The 21,581-nt window shown below is 26.4% G+C and overlaps 1 protein-coding gene across 3 annotated transcripts in view; it reads left to right on the top strand.

Moving 5' to 3' along the window:
• The first annotated feature begins 12,593 nt into the window (after nucleotides 1–12,593).
• Caf1-105 (chromatin assembly factor 1, p105 subunit) overlaps nucleotides 12,594–21,581 on the top strand; it is a 33,072-nt gene continuing 24,084 nt past the window's right edge. For 2 of the 3 annotated variants that reach the window (XR_010880985.1, XM_067272158.1), the window contains exons 1-5: nucleotides 12,594–12,695; nucleotides 12,776–12,911; nucleotides 18,128–18,233; nucleotides 21,167–21,193; nucleotides 21,275–21,377. Coding sequence is in view for 2 of the 3 variants with exons in the window: in XM_067272158.1 (XP_067128259.1) it covers nucleotides 12,789–12,911; nucleotides 18,128–18,233; nucleotides 21,167–21,193; nucleotides 21,275–21,377 (359 nt within the window). In the remaining variant the exon portion in view is untranslated. The remainder of the gene's footprint in view (nucleotides 12,696–12,775; nucleotides 12,912–18,127; nucleotides 18,234–21,166; nucleotides 21,194–21,274; nucleotides 21,378–21,581) is intronic. The other variant, XM_067272159.1, reaches the window with a different exon arrangement.

Genomic DNA, 21,581 nt, shown 5'->3' with positions numbered 1-21,581 from the left:
TATACATAGAGTAACTGTTATGTGGACATTTACCTTAATTGTCAATTTAGTCGATGCAATCCTGTCACTGTCATCGCCGAGTTTAACGCGATATATTCTTAGCATCTTGGGATCTCCTTAACTGTATCTGAAGCAGCTGTCTTCAATCTTAACAAGTACATGCATTGCTTTTCACTAGGCGACACTCCCAAGTTGCTGCCTATCGATGTAACTATAAAGGAAACTTAATTGGTCAATATATGTACGAAACTAGATAAATTAACACGATTTGCATATTATAGGCAAGTAATCTACCAAATTTCTCTAACCCAATTGTAATTTTTTAATCATAATTTTTAACATATTGTAGAATCTTTCTCTATTCAGCAATTACTCAGTAATTCAATTCTTTCTTATCAGAACGATAAGAGTGTTAAATAATAAATTTTTTCTATGATCTTTCCATTTATGATATTATAAAATGGAGTAAAAGTAGTATTTTAGTCACATTTTCGGATTTTCTGAATCGTTCAAAACATTCAATGTCCTCTCATTCGTGAATTTTTCTTGTCCCACTTTTTTTTTTTTATGCCATCTTTACTTTTTTTCTGCCTTTGGCACGAGTTTTCCTTTCGAGCGCACGAGATTCTTCACTGTAGGAACTATCTCTTACAATACGAATTGAAAATCTTTCCTATTTTCTTGAATATCTTCGGCACCAAACTCAATCGTGCATTAAACGTTCTTACTTGTTTGTAAGTCGATATAATTGACAATTAAGATAAACATCTACGTAAATTCACTTTAAAACTAACGTTGTTAATTAAATATCAATACAATTTATTTTTAAATCGTTATAACCTAATTTCATTCAATTTTATTCGTATTAACTGGCATTTATTTATTTATTTAATTTATAAGATGTGACGTTGGGTTAATTATAAATTTCTTTTCCAATTAGGAAGATAATTGAGCGCTTTAGTACTTGATGTAGTAACTGAGCGCTTCAGAAAAGTACTCAAATTATAGAAACCAGAACAATATTCCAACATTATAATTATTATCCTTAAAAATGCTTTTTAATGGGGTGCAATCCAGAAAGAAAATGGGAGCATCAGTAGAGCAATAACAGAAAATTTTTAGTCTAGTAACGTTATCAAAATAACTACCATTAAAAGAACCACTTGCCACTTTGCGAATTTCATTCTCTATGTTTTAAGAATAATTTACACAACTTAGATGCATTATTTCGTGTTGTTGAATAAATTTTTTTCGCGAATAATTTAATATTAATCTTTAAAATTAGAATAGAAAAAAAAATCCAGCACTTTACGCTTTTAAGTATTACCTCACGTAAATAACACGAAGAATTTAATTAAATTTCTCTAATTAAATTCTAATTTAATACCTTGTTTTTAAATTATTTTAAAAAAATAAATCAGATCTAACGAGATTAAATATATATTTTTTCAATTGCTTTGAAGCCACAAAAATTTATTTAATTTTATTTAAGTGCTTAAAAAATGATGATGAGAATACACTAAAGAGCATTCTTCTTTATGAGAATAAAAATTGATGGAGATTTTAATAAAGAAACTAATTGCCTGTTGCTTTAACAACTCTTAGAATGATAGTTTATTAAATGTATTGCTTCGTAACATATTGCGGTTTAGAGAATCTAATTATTACATTTTCATCTGAAAACTTATTAAATAAATAAATAAGTAACGCAGTGAAATGAAGTAATTAGTTAAATATATAGAAATTTAATATCTTAATTGAAATTGTCAGCTATTATTTTTAAGTGAAGTCTAGAAATTAAAATTTAATCCTAACAACATGTTGATCGTCTCAATTGCTGTAAGAAGGGGTAAATGAACAACGACTACGGTACTCGAAGGAATCACGAGTATCAACGTAGAAAAACGTTTACACTGTTCTTTACCTTCGTCGGTGTCATTCATTTATAAACCTCTGCAAGACTCACATCTCGCCGTTTGTTTACCTCTTAAATACAGTGCGGCTGTAAACCAGAAAACAATAAGAATTATGTATACAGCTTTATAATAAATGTTTAAACACGCGTGATAACCCTGCAAAACCGTATTTTTAGTAATTCATTGTTTAGTATTTATGGAGATAATCTGTCAACACGTGTTTTCATTGACGCTTTATGAGGGTTTCACTGTTTAGGAGAGCGCTATATCAAGTTTTTAGCTTTATTTCGTAAGGTAAAGGCAGTTGTTTAAAATGTTAGAATATTTAAAGGCAAAAACGTAATTTAAAACATGGCATTGTAGCCATATAATTAATCAGTTATTTTAAATTCATTCCGGAAGCTTCAATTGAAAGAATAACACAATTTAAAGGAACAAGTAGTCTAAAAATCTCCTGAGAGTTCATTAGATGTCATTAAAATACATCTACTGACGACTGGAACAAATTAAAATATATATATATATATTTTAATAGAATACAAACTAGAAATAATTACAGAGAATTCGAACGATGTTAAATTATGCAAAAATCTTTTGTATAACTTATACAAATTATACAACTCGTTTATAATTTTTTAAATTTAAATTTTATATTTTACTCTTTCGATTTTTAAATTAACTTTATCACATTTTGATTATGCAATTTCTTTTATTGGAAGTTTCTAAAGTACAAAACTTTGATAAAAATTTCTTAAAAGAGAAGGACTAAAGCAATAAAATTTGATGAATTATTTAAAAAGTAATAATAATAATAATAATAAAACTTTATCTCCAATTTACTACGTTTTGCATTATTTTTTTTTTCATTTAGAAAAACAAATTGCAAATTTACTTTCAACAGCAATCGAAATATCTGGTTAACAGAATTTTAAAAGCTTTTTTTCCCCCTACATTTATTTTTTCCTTCTTCTTTTTAATGTTTTGGTATTCTATACTGCATTAGGCGAAAGAATACATTCGATTATCAACGCACGGAAAATCGAGAGTGGCATTCTATAATTTAAATTCTGCAGAAACCGACAGACACACAGATTGCAAAAAATAAATAAAATCTTTCGAACCTAAACACAGAAGTGCTTTAAAAAAACTATATTTAGAAACTACTAGATAAATATCTTCAGAGAAAATACATGTTCTAATCTAATTAATATAATAAATCTTGTATTGTTTTTATATTAAAGAAGTAATTTTTGTGTGTGTTTTTTATAAATAAATATTTTTTTAAAATAATAGAAAAAATGAAATTGGTGAGTGACCCACATTCTATACCCCAAGGAAATGAAGTTTTAAAGTTAAAGGATTTCTTGTAAAATGGAGAGTTTATAACACAGAAAAAAAGATTAGAATTATGTAGGAAAAAAAAGTTATAAATAAATCAAAATTCTGTAATATTTTACATTTATTAAATATTTAAATACAAACATAAATTTCAATTTTAATTCTCTGATAATGTACCAATCATATTTACAACCCGCTCTTATTATTGCTTCTATCTTAATATTTTATCGCTCTATTTACAAATGGTGTATATAAATAAATAATCGACAGAATAATTTACGTTAATATACACTTAGAATATTTATTTAAAAAAAATTGTTTTATATATCAAATTCCTTATTAGCATCTATGCTTAATTAAGCAAGTATGTTAAGTTCAAACGACGGTTCACCGCATTCAGCTAATTTTTACTTTACGCTCGGATCCAGAGAATAAATTCTAAATTAACTAATTAACGATTAAATTAAGAATAAATAAATTATATTTTTACATAAATATTTTAAGAATTTTAAATATTTTTCACTAGAAAAAAAAACGTTTCGATCTGCCCGTTTTTGTAAAGAAAGGTACAGATTTCAGCACAAACCGTATGCAATTTTAATTAATTTGGAATATTTTCTTTCTATTTTTTATTTATTTATTTATTTTAAAATACAGGCCGTATCTCGAGGGCAATATTTACCACCCCAATGCGACGAGCAATTAGCGAAATGATTAAAATATTTAATTATAATAATCTACAGTAAAAACGAATGATTCTCATCGGTAAACCATCGGAAAAAATTCTCAATTTTACACATCGGAAGTTAATAATAAAGTGAAAAAAATATGTCGATAATATTTCGTTAATATTTCTACAATCAAATTTAATCAAAAATCCACTTTTCCATCTTTTACACGGATAAATCGAACGGATAAAAGAACGAAAACCCCATCTTTAATAGAATTTTACAACGATATTACACAACTAAAAATAAACATAAATAGAAGGAAATAATATATTTAATGCTAGAATTTCATAACATTTTATTTACAAGATAATTATTTTAAAAAATAAATAAAGAAGAAGAAAGAAAAAGAAGAGTTTCGGGTTCGTGGACACGTTATATATCTTTTCCGGCGCGATGTATGTTACAACAATTGTACAGTTTGCCATACACTTTACAAATGAAGGATCAGCATAATACAGAAAGTAAATGGCCATGATAAATGTTGAGGGATTCTATATATATATATATAAGTAAATAAAAGAAGGAGAAGCGGCACGGGCCTGTATATGTATAGGTAAAACTATTAAAGAACCGATGTAAATTATGGACGTTTACATTAAGAAGCGGGCGATGAAGATGTGAAATATTTGTATAAAATGATGAATAATTTTGTTAAAGATATGAATAAATATAAAAATTTCAATTGGAAAGGAAACTAATTATAAAAATTCCTACAAGTTATTTGACACGATATAAAGTCGGCTTTATAAGTATTGATAAAATTCTTCGTATATCTCACGCTGAGGTTAAATGAAAGAATTCAATACAGCCGATGAATTATTCATTTTTATTTTTATCTTCTTTTACTAAATATAAAGATAAGAATAAATAATACTTATATGCTATCGCTATTTTTTCGATTTATTAAATTTTCGATATTTTTACATTATAAATATTTATGAATAATTTCTCGTAGGATTGCTTTAGAAAGTAAGAAAAAAATGATGTATATATTTATTTTATTTTTATAATGTTCAAGCTAAGAATACAGCATATTATAAAAATATGGCTGCCATAAAGATAATGAAATATATAGGAAGCAATATAACTGGTTAAAAATAATAATAAATCGAATCGTAAATTTTAATTTATATATATGTACATTAATTTTTAAAATAAAATTTTATTAAAGAATTAAAATTATTAATTTGAATAAATAAATATTGCAAGTAATATATTTTATTTTCAAATTTTGATGACGTCACTTCTAAAAACAGACGATATTTTAAATTAATCGAATTAATCTATAAATAAGTTTTTATTACATTAAATTAATTGTTATATTTAGTAAAATGTTATTAATTTTTAGTAAAAAATATATTCTGCTTCCATAATAAATTAGAAAATTATTAAATAATACAATAATAATTATAGAAAATATTTTTTAATCGATTACGTCACGTATTAAATTTTTAAATATGATGACGTCAATTTTAAATCTAATTAATGTATAAATTTAAATAAACAGTTATGTATGCGTAATTTATATATTTATTATAAATTATTATAATGAAAAATTTTAAAATGTGTTTTTCTACATTGGCGATTTAAATTATATTCATTGAAACTAATAAATTTATTTTAAAAAATAAAATAAAAATGATAATCTTTTAAAATATTTTCAATCAAATTTTATATTAAAAAGACACAAATATTGAAAATTAAATTTTCATTTTTTTTCAAATTTAGCACAAAGTAAATATTTTTCAAAAAATATTTTTGGTTTAATAAATATCGAATTAATATTATTATCGAGTGAAAATATTATAAAGCATTATTCGAATGCAGAAAATTAGTTTTATATTTATTGATTTATGTTATATGTAATTTAAAAGATATTTTTATCGCATTTTAATTAAAATAGAACGAATTTAGAATTTTCGCTATGACGTCATTGAATGTCGCTATTATTCAAACAGACGATCTAAAGTTTATAACAGGAATTTTATGATATTCATCTTTCACTTAATATAATTGTTTTTTAAAATGCATTTAATTAAATATAATTTACTATTTTACTAAATCACGAAACATTAATTATGTTTAGGAAGAATTTAATTTCTACCAAAGAAACCGTTGGCATTTTAAAAAAAGAACAGGAAAAAGAAAAGCAGGGACGCAAAGTGAAATTAATTAATGTACAGAATAACATTCGAAAACTCATTATTATTTGTTTTAGAATTAAACAATAACAATTAATAATAAATTTAATTATCACAAATAAAAACAAAATAATTAATTATTGACTTATACACGAATATTGTCTTTGGTATGTTTACACATTCCTGTTTTAAATCTCGTAAACAAGAAACGCATTCAAAGTTTTAATAAAGTTAAATCATATTTGGAATTAAATTAAATAAAATGATAAATTATTTTAAAACATAGAAATAAAATAAATCATTTCCGTAAAAATATCATTAATATTTACGCTGATCAAAATTCATAAACATTCCTTAAAACTTTTACAAAAGAAAATTATTATTCAGAATAAATTGTCTACTTTTATATTAAAAATTTCTCCATGATAATAATAATAATAATAATAATAAAACACTGAAATATTTTTATTACTTAATACCATTATCAATAATGATGTCTGTCTTTTACGCGCTACCATCTGGTGTCAAAAAAAGTAAACATTCATTTTTATAATAACGTAGTTTATAGATGCGAAAGATATCGTTTCTGGAGGGCAAAATTTTGTCTGTTTTTTTTAAATTGAGAACTGAATCTTAATAAAGATAAACAACATTAAATTTAAATGCATAATTAAATAACTTATTATTTCTCTTATAAATTCCTAAATTAAATCTAAATGCTTTTACATATTAAAGAACGGGCACAGATGAATTTTTTTTTGTTACTTGAACTATAATAAATGCAGGTGAGAATATGAAACGACTCTATAAATCAGGGATCGCAAAATAGCTGCCGTTGAGGCTTCATATCCGGCTTAATATATATATAGCATGCAAATGAATATAAATTATGTAATGTATCTATATATATGTAGATACATTATTAATTTAATTTATATACGTAACTATGTGAAAATTTACATATTAATAAATACAGTATTTGCATCCAATAGCCAACAGAACATATAGATATTTTGTTGCTACATTTATACATGTATATAATCTATAAATATAGGTATTTATATATCTTCGTATTAATGTTTACATCTACATAACCCATGAATATATATATATTACACACACATTAATTAATATATATGCATAACATGTGAATAAAAATATGAACTTAAAAGATTACTTATGTTATATGCAAATATTGCATAAATTACATTGTACATTTAATATAGATCCAGATTATCATTTAACGTTCTAATTCATTGATTTTTATTCACACTAACAATAAAAACATTTAAATTAATTCATTCGACTGTTAAATTATTTTTCGAGTAATAACAAGGTTGTTTATAATCAATGCCTCTTAGACAGAAAGGAAAGCTTCCAAACGAATAATTTGTTTTGATAGAAAAATACAGATATTAATTTCTATTGAATCAAATTTCTTATATAAATCTTTTTATTTTAAATATAATACAATGATGAATAATTTGATTTTAATTATTTCCATGATTTATAAATAAGTTTCTTAATTCGTTTTTATTTTTTAATGAAACAATTGAAGAAGATATTTTAGAAAAATAATAACGTAAAGTTTCGGTTTACTGATTTTAACTAAAATTAAAACGTTTAAATTCATTCATTTAACTGTTTTAAAAATTCAGTTCTACGTAAACAGCTTGTTACGTAGAAACTGGAAATATTTTTTCAAATGGTATTGAATTTATATATACTTAGCAATTTACATTTCTAATTCTTCGAATGTAACTAACACAGAGAAGATGCTTAAACTATTCTTTAAATGTATTTAATCCGCATTATCTCTTTGGATTTACCTCCATTGAAGTATAATGAGAATTCCATTCACCTGGGACTACAACCGCTACCATTTACCGGTAAAGTTTAAACATAAAGACAGTGATCACTTCTATTTATTTGGAGACAGCTCGATCGATGATAACACACCAGTACTGTATTTTAAAAAAGATTAATTTGAAGCTTTAAATCCTTTGACGAAGTTAATCTTGCGGAACATTCCAATATTGAAACTTAAGAAAGCGTTGGAATGTTGTGATTTACTGGATATGGAATGGAAGATAGTTTACTCAATACATATATATTATATATATATACACTTGTCTTATAAGTATGATATACAGATAGAGTATTCTCTGTCAGTTAGAAGGAAAAAGATTGGCATTCTATTAACGATAAAACTACTTTTATTTTTATACTTTACAATTAATATTAAATTAATTATAAGTGCTTTGCAAACAACGCAGTTAAATGATCATGATCTGAAAAATATAAAACAATAAAAATTGTTTTCTTTCCTTAACAAAAATTAGGAAAGTAAATAATTTAACTTTTATTTTATTTTATTTTTTCTATCAGTTTATGTTCGGTCTACAATAGCTATAGTACGTCTAGATAAGGTACACAGTAATAAACCACATTCTTGATATAAGAATGCACTGATTCGAAAAATCATTCACTTTATAACTGATGTATCACAAGAAACGCCACATAGCGAAAAAAATGATATAAAGAATTTATTAATAGATAAAATTCTTAAAGTTAATAAACCATTTAGACTCTACAACTTCCTCTTTTACTATCTCCACATGTCATTGATTATAAGAAACAAGTATTGTAGAGAGAGAAAAGAAAACATTTATCGTATGACTGGAGACCTTTGATTGACAAAATGATCAAGTTTCTTCCGTCTTCATTCTCCATCCTTAATAAATGTCATAAAAGCCGCCTCAAACACTTCCTAACCGTTTATCACTTCCAATACTGTTAGTTGTTTTTTCAATTTATATATAATATATACTATATAAGATAAAAATAACAGTCGAAGTTCTTTTGTTATCACTGCAAGAATCGCTTACTGAGTTAAAATTTAATATCTTCCGCTATTCTAAATAACAGTACATGTCCTACCTACTTAAAAAGGATTTTTTCGATAAAACTACTTAAACTAATACATTTTTGCGTAACATTAAGTAATAACAACTATTTTATATTAGGCGTGATTTGAAAGTCAATGCTGAAATATTTTATTGCAAAAATTTAAATAATAAATATATACAATGTGTAAGCTAAGCTATAATCTACATAGTGTATGAAATGTTAAACAGTTGGAAAACTTCAAAAGTCAGAAATCATTCATAATTTAATTTATAAATAGAATATGTATTTTTCTGCGTGCAAAATACATATAAAAGAATAAACAATTTTAATAGAAACGTACAGAATAATTAAATAAACACACAATATTTCTAAAAAAATGATTAATATTGTTATTCTAAAATAAAACAATTGTACCTAGATTTTGTGTACTTCAAACAATACATCTCACAGGATGCTTCTAACGATGGTTATATATATTTATGAAATATAAGCAAATACTTATAGCTCTGGCCATGCATTTAGAAAGTTTCTCTGGTATAACTCTTCTTATTGGAGATTTCTAGTCACGCCTTCGCTTTCTATTGTTAGAACTAATATAGAGTTATTGATGTCTGTGTCACATTTCCCGAATTCGGGCAATCCATAAAGAAAATCTTTTTATACAAGTCTTTGGCTCTGAAAAAAATTAATGATAAATTCAAAAATAAATTATATTTGTAATCATTTCATTCGCAATACATCTGCATCTCAATAAATAGTTGGCATGATTTTCTGCTAAATTAATAGATGCTTCAAAGACTAAGTATGTATATAAATAATATAATTTATTATATTAAATTAAAGCTGCCTTAAAATTTGCTGAAAAAATATAAATATTTATTCATTTCTGACAAATTCTCGAACAATTTAATATTTTAAAATGAAAGGGAAAATGCTATTTTCCAACAGCTTTCCAGAAATTCTATTGTAAAATTTTGTACTGTGTTTTTTGAGTAAACAAATACAATTTGTGGAAAGAATAAATAATAATTAAAAATCTTTAATTAAACTTTAATATTAAAAATATAGGAATAATTCGTTTAATTTTCTTAAATCTAAAGAATAGAAATATTTTAAATATATTTACTACACAACGTTTTTCTAAAAGCTATAATCAAAGTTTCTCCATTTTTAATATATTTTCGAAACAGAAATGTGTGGTTTAGTTTTATACATTGATTTAGTAATCACACCGATTCAATAATAGAATTTATAACAAAAAATTTTGTAAATGTTTGCGAGTATTTAGTATGAACTTTTAATTGAATAAAATTAACTTCATTTATAATTCCATTCAGGACTAGAGAAATCTTGAATGTCGAGTGATATCAAATTCTCCACGCAAAACACCTTTTCAAAGATTGTAAATTTATTTTTAGCAAACAGATGTTAAATATTAATATATGCTGCACCTTAGATAATTCTGTTTAGAAGATAATTATCAATACAGAATGGTAGTTTTCACTATTATAGAATTTAAAAATCACTAACCTTTAAAAAACCTTAATTATTTAATAGTGTCGTCTATATTGTATATGTTATATTATATAATTTGTTTTTAATAAGATTAATTAATGGAAATAAACACATTCGTCGAACTTTTCCTCATTTCGTCTAAAAATACTTTCTATCCCTTCCTTACTTTATCTTACGTTAAAGTTTATTACGTTATCTAATCACTGAAATAGATGTTATACATGTGAACAGTATTTGATCATACTCATTTCATTGATTCTTGACATATCGAATAAGTTTAAAGACAAACATCTGCTCACGACAGAACTCCACATGCGTTTCCTTACGTAAGGATCGCCAAACTGAATATTTTCATTCATGTAGTTTCCTTTCTTTTGATATTGAAAGGAATATATATACTTTCTGACATACATTTAGAGTCAACGTCAATGATTTCTAGTTGACAAGTTATAACTTTCATATCGTTTTCACTGCAAAGAATAGTATAAATACATGTCGTCATATTTAAGTCTTACAAAGTTACTAGATATTGGCGTTATTACATAAGTTTAGATTGAATGTATTTATTAAGTTTTCTAAACTTTTATAAAGTTTATTTTTTTTAAAATAGTACCGAAAATTGCTGTAGAAAAAAATATATATATATATTTATATCCTGTTTCTTTTATCGCGCGAACTGATATCGATCCGATCCGTGCATCCCAAGCGATCTATTTTAACTAAAATATAACGGCAATGCCTTCTATTCTTATCAAGAAATCTCGATGAATAATAGAATCAGTTCCGAAACCGAGAGACAGAACAATACAACTTCTCGAATGAATTAGGCCAGATATATTTTCGGATAAAATTTTCTTGATGTAACGTTTCGAACTAACCTGTAAGAAAAATTGGCGCTCCGAGAATCTGAAAAAAAAAAAAGGTTTCCTTTACATTTATAAAACTAAAATCTGATGTTAGACGAATGTCGCAATATTGTTTTGATTAATATGTAAATACATTAAGCTTATTAAGTTGTTAAAAGTTCTAACGAACGAAGAGCAATAGATACTTTAAATATTTAAATATTGAAAATAAATAATTCAGCAGGGAAAAAATGCTTAATGTTTTATTGCTAGATGCGTTTTATATTATCTCAGGTAATGTATTAATTAAATTTACATTATTAATTACAAAAGCAGTGGGTTGATAACAAAAATTTTCATCTGGTTTCGGATTTAGTATAAATTTTAAGTCGAAAAATTAATTAAAATTACCATTTTTACTTTCTTCGAAGAAATTGGCGACGGCTGGCTTCTAGCTTGCGTATTTTTAGTAATAGACCTACTTTAAATACGTTTCCGAAAAGTATACATTCTTTTTTACAATTTTCCTCACTGGATGTTGCAAAGACATTAAGGTGACTTTCGAATTCATCCGAAGTCACCTTAATGATTTCGATTAGATCGCAAAGTCATTCGAGAAGACTTTCGAATTATTTAAGCCGACGTTTTAGCCATCGTTAGAATATTTATTTTACGAATTAATACGCTTTTAAATAAAAATCAAAGAATATTTAATCCTATTTAATATTTTCCTTCTAAAAAAGAAAAAAAATGGTATTTTGTTGTTTGTTAACATGAAAATACGGATAACAATAATTTATTTTTTAACTCTTTCCGCCCTTTTGGCACTAAGAGGGCCTCCTTTAGTAAGCACTATTGTGGGTTTGGCCAGGCCCACAAATGGGCGACCGGGTAGTGAGAGATGAGGCCCGACATAAGTGGTCGGACCACACCCCGAAAAATTCCTGTAGATTTATCGACTCGTCCGGATTTGAACCCGGGTCCACCAGAGTGGTAGGCTGCCACCGGATATCAAAAATAAAATTCTATATTAACTGAAGAAAATTATATTATTTTATTAATATCAACTGCCTCTTTTCTTGCTAAACTTAGGAGTGTGAAATTTCAACAAGTAGAACATCATAAATTAATTATTTCAGAAATTTTCATGTTTTACATTAATTGATAACTAATTTTTAAAATAAAGACGGAAGTACACGAGTTTTTAACACCAGAGGGTGTCGTAGGAATTGCGCGGCAAAATAGAGTAGGGAGGCGTGCGAACAAAGTGATTACCTTATCTCCTTGTATTTAAGTAAGGTAAGCCGTTAATTTATATCGTATTGAACACCGACGTTAGTAGTAGTGTTTGTTGGTTAAATGTATTTTTGTAATTATAGAAGGAAAAGAAAAATGAAGTGTTACATTCCTCAGATATCTTGGCATAACCGAGATCCTGTTCTTAGCATTGATTTTCAGATGTGTCAAGATGAAATTCGTCGATTGGCAACTGCGGGAACGGATGCACATATACTCGTAAGTTATATGTAGTGGTGGATTGTAAACCGAGTTTTATTTATTCGTAAACTGAAGGAGCATTTAATTGATACTTAAATTGTGAATGTAGAAGGGTGATTCAGTAGTCACATCTATATGTTAAATAATTATCAGTTAATGCAAGTCAAATTTTTGATTTTGATTGTACAAGAAAAAAACATACTCGTGAAGTTAAAGTCAAAATCAAGGCTGAAATTATTCATTCCTCTTGTGTAATGTGCAGGGTGGGGGAGTAGGTTATTCTCTTGGCCTAGAGAAAACTTAAGACCCATACTAGGGTTTTTCATTTCTTGGTCTTTTGCTTTTCTTGAGATTTCAAGAGAAAAATGAACTATTTCCTGGGATAGAATTAATTATTTTTAAGATATACAAAATATCTTGAAATCAAATGATATGATTATTTGGGTGTACTATAGATTATCACCTATGGAATTTCGGGACTTTGAGTATATATTTGAACTCAGAGGACCGAGACGAGTTCAACGGCATCCTACTTTTTGGCCAAAGGCAAAATATAAGAAAGTTATCGTACTTTTTTCAGCAATCGCGCGATGATCGGGAGTGGCGTCACTCTCTCCACTAAGCCTATTGCGTGTTTAACAGGCAGTCTGGCAAGTCGGCCATATATACTTTCAACAAAGGCAGATGTTGATCCACGAGCACACTGATCGTGTACAGTTCAAGTTAAGTCCTTTTTGTACACCCTTGCACTTGTCGACCTCGGGGACTATGGCTTCTCAGTCTCGCTATCGCTCGTGGTCAGCTAGTACTACGAGCCAATCATGCTATCCCGATCGGGAGTCGCGATGCTTGAACAAAAGGAAAAAAAGGAACTGGCATTTGACTGTTCGTGCAGTTTCTTGCCTTTCAGAGTGCTTTTTTTTAAATTTGTTTGCAGACTTTACCGCGAGATGGCAGCATGAGCAACTACGGTGCCATCTGCATGAAAGCATTAAAAAAGTATGATAACTTCCTTATTTTTCGTCTCTGGTCCAAAAGTAGGGTATCGTTGAACTCATCTTGGTCCCCTCAGTTCAGATATATACTCAAAGTTCCGAAATTTCATAGGTGGTAATTTAATACGTTCAGCAACCTCCAAAATCATATTAATAATGCTGTGTAAGATAGATATTAAAAATTACCTTTTGAATTACGTAGAAATTTTCACAAATAGAAAAAGTTTAATAAAGTTTGCTGGAAACTGCATATGTTGCAGTCAAAACCAGTTTTTAGTTAGGACACGTTTTAACTAGTTGAAACTAGTTTTTTACTGGATGTCTTTGTTAAAACTAGTTTTAACTCAAATTCATGTTTGACTATCAGTAAATTCTAGTTATAATAAAGCCATTCACTATAAACTATTTTCAACTAGTTAAAATGCATTCTAACTGAAAACTGGTTTTGACTGCAACACATACAACAAAAAAATGCTTTGTATTGAGTTAAAAATTTTAAAAGATGGACTTAGATCAAACTTCTAACTTAGAAGGTAATTTTTTTTATTTAAATAAAACATAATATAAAATATTATTGTAAATTTTTATAATAAGATTTTAAAAAGAAAAGATGGTCCAATCACTCGATCTGATTCGTATTTTAGTAATGAAAAGTCCTGCTACCGAGAATGCAGGACTTTTCTCTGGGTATAATTTTTAAAAAGGTTCAAAATGTATTGCATTCAAGTACAATTTGTTTTATTAAAAATTCTTGTTTAATGTAATTTTAGAATATTTTAATATAAATAAAAATATAAAGCGTATTTACATTATATAAAAATGTTGATGGAAATAATCTCAAAATTTATATTAATGAATAGATATTGTGTAATCATAATCAAGTGTTATCTCAATCATCCTCTATTAATGAATGAATTATTTCCTTGAAAATTTGTAGAGAAATTGTTTTTAAAATTATATATTTTTGAATTATTGGCAGTTTTTATTTTAATGTGTCAAGTGCTGTATTTCTTCTAAAGCATACTGGGATTTTGAAATAAAATTTGAAGATCATTTAACAATTTTTTCCTCCATAAAAATGTTAAGTTTATTAAGTTTTGTTAAATATAAAGTTAGAAAAACAATGCAAATACAATGAAATAGATAATGTCTGACAACTTTATTTCTATTCTCTTCTGCAGATATGTTACGGTACTAAAATAAAAATTATTATATCATCATCATGACCCGACTTTATGTCCACCAAGAGTTCCGAGTAAAAGTGGTCTTTATGAAGGATGGTCACTTTGGAGGGGTTTTTTATTAAATCAAATAATACTGCACTTTATGTTAATGATACTATATTTATTTTAACTTTGCATTATTCCAAATAAAAAACATCAGTAATTTTCACGTTTTGAGCATTACATTTTTTTGTAATGCAATTTCTTTTTTTAAATCCCTCCTCTACTTTGCACAAAAGATTTTTCAAATAAAAGATCATTCATTCACTAGTAGATAATTTAGAAAATTATTTCCCAGTGACTTTTCGTCTAGCTAGTGTTTTAAGAACTTCACTTAGTTTCATAGGCAAAGGTTCTTGTCATTTATTGTTAAAATCATTTTCTGTGTCACTTTCTTGATTCTCCTTATCAAATTCCTCAAACAGACAATCCACCCAATTTCCCTTTAAATCAACCTTTAGAGCAATCAACCTTCTTGTTCATTTCCTCAATATTCAGATGCACATCAGCAATTGCTGAAGCTCTATTTCTTTGTCTGAGGAATCTGCATTTACCATTCCTTGTTCTTCACTACAACTGAAACCACATTGCTGGAAACATTTCTTGATTGATTAAGGTTGAATTTCATCCCATGACGTCATCAGTCATTTCAGGGAATCATGGGAACATGTCATGCAAGCTTATTTGTCCATTTGGGCAATAATAGCTCTAAGTAGCTGTTTACAATACTTTATTTTGAATGCTAGAACGATTCCCTGGTTCAGTGGTTGAAATAGAGTAGTCATATTTACTGGAAAAAATTAAGTTTAACATTTGAGTGTTTGATTTTTGTATGGCATGGTGCATTGTCCACAAATAGGAGAAGTTTCTTGTTGTTTTTTAATTTTATCATTCAGTTTTTCAAGTTGTTCTGTGAAAATTGCAGTGGTCATCTATTCTTTCAATTGTAAAACCAATGAATACCAAAATTAAAGTATAATAAATCTATGTTCTTCAAATGTCTCAATGAGAAAGATTTATGATAAGAGAAGGTTCCTTCTCACCAGTTGTGCTAACACAAAATGTAATTGTTAGTAGTTCTTTTACAAGTTTTCAATTTCAGTTGTAAAGCAATTTTGTTTATGGATCAATGGTCCTGTGATAGGGATGTATAACACATATGCACAGTTAGTAGTATCTTTCACATATACCTTAGTAGTTATATATATTATTCATTTCATCATTGAACTGTAATTCATTAGGCTAATTTATTAATTTGCAGTGCACTGGTGGTTTAATGATAATTATAGGATTGTACCCATGGTTTTCATGGTATTCAAAATTCAAAAATTTACAATATGATAAAAAATGGTACAAAAGTTTGTTGGAAAGTAGAGATACTAAACAAAAACTACCAATTTATACTGTTTTTAAAATCACTGTTAGTCAACTGGTTTTTTTTTCATAAGCAATTACATAAATATAAAACATCTCAAAGCCCGAAGTTATATTAAATAAACCAACCAACACCTAAATAATCGGGCTAATAAATGGCTATTTATTATTTAATTATAGCCATTTATTAGCCCGATTATTTAGGCGTTGGTTGGTTTATAAGCAATTACAGCAAGGAATTTGAAATTTTGGGGAGAAGTAATTTTCAAATTCAAGTTTGAAATTGTTTACAGTTGAAATTTTCCAACCAATCAAAAGCATAATCTCAATTTCTGAACATTAAATGGATGGAAATTTAAGAAAATCAGTTAACTGTGATAATGCAATAACACTTAAAATTTGAATTATTAACAAATGAAATTTGTTGAAAATTTCAGTTTGATAGCATGGGACCATTAGATTAATAAACTTCCTATTCATACAATTGTTTTAAACTATGTACACTTTAAAAACTGTCTAACTGCTTCTAATTATGAAATGTAGGGTTTTAGAATTGGCAATTTCCTTTGCTTTGAATGAGATTATAAGAAATGTGTGATTTTAAGTGTAAATTTCTTATAATCCATTTATAGTTTTTGGTGTGTATCTGTCTACTATGTATATCTTGAGCTTTGGTGAATGTGTCAATGATGTCTGATGATGATAAATGACTATTCGTAGTTGTATATTGGATTAACTGTGAAAGTTCTTTAGATAGCCAGTCATCAACAAAAAACTGGTTTATTGATAATGGCTTTATGTCTCTATTATTTGGTTTAAATTTTTATTGCATCCATGTCAGCTAAACTTAAGGATTCATCACACCATTTTTTGGGAAAAATTTAGGTAGAAAACAAGAGCAATATCTGCTATGTTGCTTATATTTGATTGAAGATGCATTTCAGTTTTTACACCCCAACTAGTTTAATCATGTTTGCAAAACACAGCTTTCATTTCTTTTAGGTTTACAGGTTCCTTTATTCCTACAATATATTTAGAAAAAGTATTACAATCACATTGTTTGTTTACATAAGAAATAATATTACAAATGTACTTACATTAAGATCATACATCTTATATTACAAAATTACTTTTAAGATGTCAATACAAAAGTACATTGGTAATATTACTTCTTATGTGCAAAAATGATAATACTTTTTTTAAAATATATTGTAGGAACAAAAGAACCTGTAAACCTAAAATTACAAACATGATTAAACTGAAGAGGGATGCAAATATTAAAAATGTATCTTTAATCAAATAAAAATAGCCTAGCAAATATTGGTCTCTTGTTTTCTACCTGAATTGTTCCCAAAAAATGGTGTGATTGAGTCCTTAAATTTAGCTGTCATATATTCAATGAAAAATTTAAACCAAAAACACTGGATTTGTAGTCATTTTGAATCAATTAAATTTTACGTAATGAAATAATCTGTATGTAAGAGTTTAATAGTATGAAAATATAATAACTAGAAAGTTAAATTTTTCTTCAATAAAATCTTGAACAGTAATTAATTAATATTTACTATAATTTTATCAAATTAATTATCTACATATATTATATTGATAACAAATAAAATTGTATTTTCTTTTTTCTTTGTAGATATGGTTTGTTACTTTAAACTCAAATGGAAGTACAAGCCTTGAATTTGCAGCTGATTTGTTTCGTCACACAAAAGCAGTTAATATCGTTAGATTTTCTCCAAATGGTAATTCTTTATTTAAAATAAAATTAATAGCTACAACATTTAATAATATAAATGTTATATTGTAGATGATATGAAAAGTTAACTAATACATTATACAGGACACACTGCCAGAAAAAATTAACTTCAGCAATTTGACGAATTAGTCGTGAAAAATGTTAATCGCTGTAACCTAACAGTAAACACTAGATTAATTAACTACTACAGATATAAATAACCATCTGTATCTATGTTATTTACTAACAGAGCACTGATCATGTGAAATGACATAATTCATGTCTTACTGATGAGACGACAATGCCTATATACAGAAAACAGGTGGTCATTGATATAGTCTACCAGTAGATGGGCATTTGAATTTCTAGCAGAAAAATGTTACTTCAAGCCTGATGATAAACTGGGAAATCCTTTTGCAATTTGACAAATGTATGCATGATTTTGTTAGTCAAGTGAATAGTTTTGTAATTATTTGCTTTTTGTCTTCTTTTATTTTTATTAATCTTAATAGCTACTTTTGAATTTGCTATAAATTTGAAGGACTTATCATACCACAGTTTTCAATAGGAAAATTTACTGAAATTTTATTAAAGCAATATATACTGTACATTTCAGGCCTGTTATTACTCTTCATTGTAAATTTTATGGATTAAGATATTGTATATTTTATTGAAATTGAATTGCAATTTGGAGTTTTAACTGTAGTAAACTGTTAAAAAATAAGTTTATAGGTTTTATGAAATTTTCTGATAAAAATCATTAAACTCTACACTTTTATAGAATGCAGACATAATATTACTGAAATAAGTAAAAATAGATGCTGGGAACAGAGATGCTTTCTACTTCTTATTTTTCTAGCAAATTTTTTACGTCGAAATTTGTAATACTAAATTCATGATGGTATTAAAGAATGTCATTCTTAATGCAAGTATTCAGGTGTAGAGCTATATTATATTGAAAATTAAATAAATTTGCTTATTTGAACTTACTAAACATTGTTGGCATTTTATATATTCAGTTTTTAGATTTTTTATTGTAAGATATTTTCTGTGATTAAGTTATACGAGAGTAATTTCTTGTTCATTTTTTCTTATTTTTTTCTTTGTGCATACTTTACATACTGTGTTATGCAAAATGTTATATACATTACAATAAATGTATGTGTAGTTTGATCTGTTGTATGACTTTTTATAAAATATATAGGCTATATCTGAAATTTAATGATTGATATTTTATTATATTTAGTGAATGGCATTAAAATGTCTATTTACAAAAGTACATTTATTCAGAATTTGTAAAAGAATGTTGTATTATAAATATTATGTTTAATAAAGGACAGGTTGAAAAGCAATCACAAAAAGCTTGTCACTGTTAATTTTTTCCTTTAAACTTGCGATTCTAAAACAACCTGTAGACATCTTTCTACTGAAAGTTTTGTTCAAAATAAAATAAAGGAAAACTATTGCATTTTCTCTTCTTTTAAAATGCTGTTCAGTTGAATAAATGTTTATCTTTAAAATGATAGTTTAATGATCAACATTTATTAAACTGAACAATGATAACTAATAGCATAGTTCCTGAAAAAAGTGGATTTGAATTTGCACTTTAGCTTTGAATATGTTGTTAACTATTGTAAATTTGCAAATATATTACTTTACTTTTTTGCTTACCTCGACAAGTTCTATCACCCATTTCCAGGAAGAACATGTTTTTGCAGCACTCTGTATATATGCATGGTCAGTTTCTCTAATTGCTATATCACTTGAGATATTTTATATACTAGTGCTTTAAAAATTTATACTATTCATTGTATTCTGATACTAAAGCCAATGATTGGTTTCCAATAAAATACCATAGAAAATGTTTCACAAAATTCAAGAATAAGATAAATGTGAAGATATAAATAGAAGGGTATAAAATTGTTTTAGAATTGAAGTTGTTTTATTAGGCTGCAATTTGAAAAAATTGTAGACCTATAAATTCCCACTGTCGTCCATCCGTCTTTCCTTAATCTTGAGAATGGAGTTAGTTAGATGAAATCCGAGACCAGATATGGAAATCTTAGGGGCAGGAGACCCTTGATTAACTGTATATGAACTTCCGGTTCAAACTGGAAGTTGTTGTTTCAATTCAAAACTTTGCCCCTGAAAGGAGTTACTAGATGACTGGCATGACTGTTATTAAAGGAAAAGGATGATGTACAGGGGAAAGATACTATACTACTATTGGTAATTTGAGGTTAAGAGTATATATTTTAAATTAAATAAATTAAAAATATGATTAAGAAGTCCAGCATGGCATTGTGATGATGTCTCAATAAATAGTTGCTTGTAATTTATGTTAAAAATATATATGTAAATACAGCAATATCTGAAAATTATTCTTCTTGTATGAAGTAAAAAATATATAGCGTGCTTCAATATAACATGATTTAATTGCTTGTTAGTGTTGATAATATAATTTGCATTGTGAAATTGCCCAAACATACTCTAATCTCATGACACACCAAAAAGAAAATCATTTTAATACATTAAGCATTTATAATTTAAATAACCGAATAATTACTTGAAAGAAATAATTTAAACAAATTTAAAATTTTTCCACTATAATACTTATGTATAAAAAAAAAACTTATACAATTTCTGTTTATAAGTTTTCTTTTAAATTAAAATATCTGACTGAAGATTTCATTCAAGATAAAAATTAATACATTTTTTTAATATAAACACTGGTAATTTCATGCTTGTGTAATATTGATTGAAAATTGTTTTTTATTTAAATATTTTATTTTCTGAATTACAGATCATTTGTGTATCTTTATATTAAAAACAGAATTTTTAATATTGTAATTAATAGCTAGTGTATGATATTATTATTATACATTTATTTATATACAGTTTATAATATATGAACAATATACATTAAAATCTTATATATAGGTGAATTACTTGCATCTGGAGATGATGGTAAGTTATCTAAATATATTAATTTTATTTATAAATGAAATGCATTTAAAATGAGTTTAAATGTTTTTATTATAAAATCAGAAGCCAATATAATATTGTGGAAACAACAAAAAGATGACAGTTTCAGTTATATAGAAGAAACTAATCAAGATAAAGAACATTGGACAGCACTGAAAATTTTAAGGTAAGTTTTATTAAAGTCACAAATATTTCCAATGATTGTAATATTTTCATTTTTTTACAGTACACTAAAACAAATGTTTTGTAATTAAAAAAATTTATGAGAACATAAAACAAAAATATCAAGATAGTATAGTTACATTTTAGTATAGTCATATTTTACATTAAAAATATTTAGAACAGCAATATTTTGTCAACAATACACTGT

The sequence above is a fragment of the Centruroides vittatus genome, unplaced genomic scaffold (assembly GCF_030686945.1).
Source record: "Centruroides vittatus isolate TY-2023 unplaced genomic scaffold, ASM3068694v2 contig_425, whole genome shotgun sequence".
NCBI classification, from domain to species: Eukaryota; Metazoa; Arthropoda; class Arachnida; order Scorpiones; family Buthidae; genus Centruroides; species Centruroides vittatus.
The sequence above is the reverse complement of the archived record's forward strand: the minus strand, read 5'-3'. Positions and strand labels throughout refer to the sequence as shown.